The following is a 5,936-nucleotide window of genomic DNA, read 5'->3' as shown; positions in this document are numbered from 1 at the left end:
GTTAAATGTTATTCCTGCTGGGCACCCATTTTAGGAATGATGTGCTCACCCATTCCCACTTTCAGTTTCAGAGACAGATCGGAGTTGCGCAGCGAAAGCTTCACGGGTTTTTATCGTTAGTTGGTTAACTTCTATTATGTTTATTATATTTCATATTGTATTTGTGAACCATCATTTGAGAGGATTTCTTGTATATATATATCATAGCGGGTTAGTTTTGGGTTAAGTTATGTATCGCATTTCTTAATTGAATGCTTAAGTGCATGTTTTAGTTTCTTAGTGCCTCTTTATTTAGTTAATTTCTTGGATTAATCAGCTGCTAGCTTAGGGGGCGCTACACTCACGCCTCTTGAATCTCGCAAGATCCTGCTCATTTGATTCCCAAAACTGACATCCTTTACATCCTAGAAGTTTCTACGACCCAAAGTCGAAGACTTATAAACAAATTTGTCTCCCACGGATAAGTCTATTCTATTTGTTGTTTCCGTCTTAAGATGAAGATCAAGGTGAACAGAAACTAAACTAATAATCCGGTCTTATACTCCCGAAGAACAGCCTAGAAATATTAGTTACCTAGAAATAACCTAATCGATTAACATAAGAAGTTATTGAGGAATCACAAGAGTCTGAGACGAAGAAACTGTTGTGATTAATTTTTATATCTTACATATCGGAGATAAATCTCGAGAAAATCTTAGAGAAGATTAAACTCAATAAGATAAAAAAAAAGATCAGGATACACAACGACAGAGAAAATAGTTGGACCTGGCTTCACGAATCCCAAATAAAGTCTCCAAGTCGTTAATTCTAGTAATGGTTCTCAGAAGAACCGGAAACCTAGGTTGATGGAGAATTGACTCTAGTTTTCAACTAGGAAATACAAGAGTGTCGGGATTAGGTTTCCCAGATGCTAGAGTTCTCCCTTATACAGTCTTTCAATTCAGGGTTGCTTATAATCAAAGCTAAGATAGCTTAGTAACAAAGCAATTAATATTCATCGTTAGATGAACTCCTGATTTAAGATTCAAGCTAAGTCTGCTTAGAAAATAAGCAATCAATCTCCACCGTTAGATGGTATTATCTTGATAGACACAAATGAGATATACCTATATTTAGATATGGATGAACTGTACCTAAACGTGTATAACAAGTTGGCTCAATAACAGTTAACCGAAATTAACCATATGAACACTTTTAGCTTAGCCATAATGAATCCAAATGTGCTTTAAGAGAATTGTTCAAATGACAAAAAATCCTTCTTGTGACTCAAATGTGTTTCTTTGCCCAATAATTATTGTTTGGAATGTGCCCATGACCCCAAAAAATTGCCAAGAGAGTAAAGACTTAAAGTTTTCCATGGAACTTACGTCCAGGGATTGACCAAATAGATGGTCAAAATGTGGACTAATCCCCTCCACCACTGAGATCTATGCGAGTAGGACCTTCAAAAATGTTTTGGATGACTGGATTTTATTGGTCCACATTTAAACCGTAAAAATTGCTCCATGTTAAGTGTTTTCGAAATCCATATCTTGAAGATATACTCATGTGGCACAAATCTTCTGAAAAACCTTCTTTGAACTTGAAAGAGCAGAGCATGGATCAAAGTCCATCTTCAACGTTTACTTGTGCAATAGCTCGAGGAAAAACCAGAACGTGGATAGAACCTTTTCGCCAAGCTTTGTCTTTTATCTGAGAGAAGCTGAGCAATTTTGAGCCAAACTGGCACCCGTGGCCTAATGGATAAGGCGTCTGACTTCTAATCAGGCGATTGTGGGTTCGAGTCCCACCGGGTGTGTCCTTTTTTTTTTTGCCATGCATTCAATCTTACACCTTAAACAAGAGATGCCAAATTGTTGGTTTGGGAATATAAACACGTGGATAATTAGTGTCCAATGAGTTGTAACTTAACTTAACAATAGGCTAGAAACGGGCTTATATTAGGAGTCGCTTCATATTTTGACATGCTTAATTTTTGGTTCACAGACGAACATCAAAGAAGAAAAGAAAGCTTTACATTCTGTAAAGCTTTACATTCTGTAAAGCTTTCTTTTCTTCTTTCTCTCCCTTTTCTTTGTTTCATATAAATTCTTCATCGCAAAACAACAAGGTATTCAGGAATTCACAAACACCACATTCAGGCCAGGTGGGATTTGCTTCTGCTTCTTCCTTCAATATGACAATTATTATTTTTTACATTGTCTGACGGAGATCTGCATTTGAATTTGGTATATAAGCCTTTCTTGGCATGCAGTATGCAGCATGGCAAATACAAAGTCTGGAGAAAATTCGCAGTAATTTTAGATTAGTGATTTAAAATCACTGATTTTAATCTAACAGCAAATTTTTGTGAGTTTTTGAGAAAGCTGCAAATTTTTTGCAATAACATGTTGCATTATTTGTTTTCCCCATGTTAAATGCTGAACATTTGCGTTTTTATATCCCATTTTGACAGTAATCTTCATCTCTGCGCGCGTATCACCTATCAATGGGTGGACAAAGCAAAATTGTGAAAGCTCTAGGGGCGGTGAAGGACCAAACAAGCATAAGCCTAGCCAAGGTCAGCAATGATGACACAGTTTTAGCAGATATTGATGTTGCAATTGTCAAAGCAACAAGACATGAAGAATGCCCGGCTGATGAAAGACATGTCCGAGAGATATTAAGCTTAACTTGTTACTCTCGTGCATATGTCAGTGCATGCGTTCACACTCTATCAAGAAGACTCAGCAAAACTAAGAATTGGGTCGTAGCGTTAAAAACCCTAATGTTGATCCATCGACTTGTTTCTGAGGGTGATTCAGCTTATGAGCAAGAAATCTATATCGCGACTAGGCGAGGATGCCGGTTGCTTAATTTGTCTGATTTTCGTGATACCGCTTCGTCCTCTGGATCTTGGGATTTTTCTTCATTTGTACGTACGTATGGATTGTATTTGGATGAACGTTTGGAGTACCGAATGCAGAGTAGACGAAGACGTAGTCAAGCTAGTATTCCTAATGTTGAAGGAGAAGCGAAAGATGGTCCTCAAGAAGTTAAAGAAGAAGATTTGTCAAGCGTAACTACGGAAAAGGATACTAAGAAGAAGCTGGAACGTGTATTTAATAGAGCTGAACGCCTTCAGCTTGTCCTTGAACGGTTCCTTGCATGTCGCCCCACAGGTAAGTACACTTCACAAATATCTGCAATACAGTTGGAACTCTATAAATTAATGCCCATGGGACAAGCAAAATTTAACTTTTGTAAGCCTAATTGAGATCAGAGAATTATGTTATTTTAGAAGTATTATTAAATAATCGAGAATTAATTAATAGAGTTTCTGCTGTGTATAATCACCAAAATCTTATTCTTATGGTTTTACGTACGTATATGCATGCAGGTGAGGCGAAATGTAACCGAATGGTGATTATCGCATTATATCCTCTGGTGAAAGAGAGTTTCCAGATATACTTCGACTTGGCCAAAATAGTTTGCTTTTTCGTTGAACAGTTCATGGAACTAGACGTCCCTGTATGCACAAGAGTGCACGAGCTCTTTACCCGTATAGGGAAACAATTTGAAGACCTTGATGTTTTTTACGAATGGTGCAAGTCTATGGGGATCGCTCGTTCTGGAGATTACCCAGAAATTGAGAAAATCACACACCAAAAGTTGGAGATCATGGAGGAATTCATTCGAGAAAAATCGAACTTGGTAATTTACAAGAGAGCTATGAGCAAGAGGCAAGAAAGCATGAAACAGGCACCTACTAATCAAGAAGATGGTGAAAAAGGTGACGAAGAAGACCCGAACGAAATCAAAGCATTGCCACCACCAGAAGGTTCTGATGCAGAAAAGGCTGAAGAAGAAGGTGAAAATGAAGACAAACAATTAGTAGAATGCAAGAAAGAAGATGAAGACCAAAAAGAAGCTGATTTGTTGAATTTATTCGACGATGAAACCATGGCTAGAAGTGAAGAACAAGTTAACAAATTAGCCTTAGCATTATTTGATGGCTGGTCTACAGAAGTGCCTACCAACGCAACAACTAGCGGTTCTGCATGGACAGCATTCGAAGAAGATTCTGGCGGTGACTGGGAAACAGCTTTGGTTGAATCGGCAAGTCACTTATCTAACCAACAAGCTACTTTTGGAGGTGGTTTTGATCTGTTAGTTCTTGATGGCATGTATCAACAATCAATAATGGCACCGTTAAGTCACGCAACAGATACAGGAAGTGCGAGCAGTGTTGCGTTACGGCCAGTAGACCCGAAACAGCCAGTGATGTTAGCATTACCATCTTCTTCAACGCCAAACGAAGGCTCAACAACAACGGGGAGTCCGTGGGTAGATCCGTTTGCAGCGTCAACATCGGTTGCACCACCTTCTTATGTGCAGATGTCAGAGATGGAAAAGAAACAGAAACTTTTGGTGGAGGAACAGTTAATGTGGCAACAATATGGCGCGAATGGGATGCAAGGCCATATTAATGGAATTACAAACACAAAGCAACCTGGCTACTATGCCACCGGAAGTTACACATAGAGCGCATTTGTGGTAGATTCTTGTGTTTTTATAATTGTAATTTTGGGCATGACATACAAGGTTTCCGTTTCAACTGGATGTAGATAATATAAGTTTGTACTGTAAATTTCATAAACTCATGCAGTGCTGTAGTTCGTCTCCAGAAAGAAAAAAAAAGTTCCAAGAAATACCACCAATCTCTGTATATGGCATCAAAACTTATAAAGTAATTAACATATTCCATTGAAATTTGAATCAAAGTGCCATTACCAATTTCTGAAGAAAAAAATCATAAATTAAAATTCCAAAACTAATAAACAAAACCTAATGCAGGAACAAGTACTAGACCTGCGGCTAAGACTAGAATAAAGTTGCAAGAAAAATTTAGATGCAGAAATTTGAATTCCTAAGGCATAGAAGTAGTGAAATTAGGCGATATATTTCGAGTCTTGGCTTCCCCTTCTTCCTATGTAGAAGTAGGCACATAGCTGGAGTCGAAGCTGCTGCCCCTTCGATGAATCTGAATCGCATGACATGTCTTCAGCCGTGTTTGTGCCTTCAGTAGGTGTATCTTCAAATTTGGGTACGTTGACATAGCCGTCGGGGCCGTAGGTGGGGCCGGACCGCCAAAACCTAACATAAGCTGTAATATCAACCTTGAGGTCGTTGTTGCAGTCAACAGGATTACCAGTGATGAAATACTGGTGGAGTTTTGTTATTGGAACTGTATCGTTCTGTAAACACCCTTAATAAATTATTATAGGGTAATGCGGAGAGTAATCCCAATACACAATAATATTCTCTGGAAAATTCTTTCTCTTTCTTCTAAGATATCCTACTAGCTCTCCCCTCTTTCTTCTTGGAAAACCTCTTTTTATAGAAAAAGTTGGCTTACATGTACACCTCAAGTGGACAATCTCCTTACAACGAGATTTATTATACAACATCTCTTTACTACGGGCACACCCATGCTATCAAATTCATGTGTTTACATGTTCCCGGTGTTGTAGGTAGCGAGTGGCGATGATGGATTACATGATTTGAAATCACGTCATTAGTGGTGTTGGGATCATAGAAAAATCAAAGATTGTCATCACCAACAACAAAAACTGGTCCCAAGCCCAATAATGGTAATCAAATTGAGCCTGACCGGACCAACCAGCATCATCACCAACATTCCAAACAACAACATTCCCCACTAAAGGAACCGCGACTGCCAAAAGTACAAAGGAAAACAAGAACTTGGTGTTTAAACCCATGTCGAAAAAAGGAAAACAAGATAAATAATCTTGCAGTGCCATGAGCAAAAAAATATCAAAAAAAGAATGAGCTCATATTTGCACATTTTCTTCAGAGAAAAAATCTGAAGATTACGGGAACCCTATCCACATCGTGCTTGTCATATCATTGCTCAATAGTAACTGACTTGCAGA

At 38.4% G+C, this 5,936-nt stretch overlaps 1 protein-coding gene and 1 non-coding gene across 5 annotated transcripts; both read left to right on the top strand.

The window, feature by feature from the left end:
- The first annotated feature begins 1,725 nt into the window (after positions 1-1,725).
- On the top strand, positions 1,726-1,798 carry TRNAR-UCU. Its single transcript has one exon. It is a non-coding gene; the product is annotated as a tRNA-Arg (tRNA).
- A 192-nt stretch (positions 1,799-1,990) lies between these two features.
- LOC113288371 (putative clathrin assembly protein At1g03050) lies at positions 1,991-4,733 on the top strand. Of its 4 annotated transcripts, none has more exons than XM_026537395.1 (4): positions 1,991-2,146; positions 2,255-2,349; positions 2,456-3,161; positions 3,380-4,733. In XM_026537395.1, exons 3-4 carry the CDS (start codon positions 2,489-2,491, stop codon positions 4,522-4,524), a joined length of 1,818 nt encoding a protein of 605 aa, XP_026393180.1. In that variant the 5' UTR covers positions 1,991-2,146; positions 2,255-2,349; positions 2,456-2,488; the 3' UTR covers positions 4,525-4,733. The 4 variants fall into 4 exon arrangements, with proteins under 4 accessions (XP_026393180.1, XP_026393178.1, XP_026393179.1 ...); XM_026537393.1 differs by having other exon boundaries at positions 2,238-2,349; XM_026537394.1 differs by lacking the exon at positions 2,255-2,349.
- Positions 4,734-5,936: the final 1,203 nt, after the last annotated feature.

The sequence above is a fragment of the Papaver somniferum genome, chromosome 6 (genome assembly GCF_003573695.1).
Source record: "Papaver somniferum cultivar HN1 chromosome 6, ASM357369v1, whole genome shotgun sequence".
Lineage (NCBI taxonomy): Eukaryota > Viridiplantae > Streptophyta > Magnoliopsida > Ranunculales > Papaveraceae > Papaver > Papaver somniferum.
The sequence above is the reverse complement of the archived record's forward strand: the minus strand, read 5'-3'. Positions and strand labels throughout refer to the sequence as shown.

What these genes read in the sequence shown, in the direction of transcription:
- LOC113288371 (XM_026537394.1), top strand. Translation starts at nt 2,489, where the DNA reads ATGGGTGGACAAAGCAAAATTGTGAAAGCTCTAGGGGCGGTGAAGGAC. An exon ending in CCTTGCATGTCGCCCCACAG is followed by an intron (nt 3,162 to 3,379) that starts GTAAGTACACTT and finishes ATATGCATGCAG; the next exon opens with GTGAGGCGAAATGTAACCGA.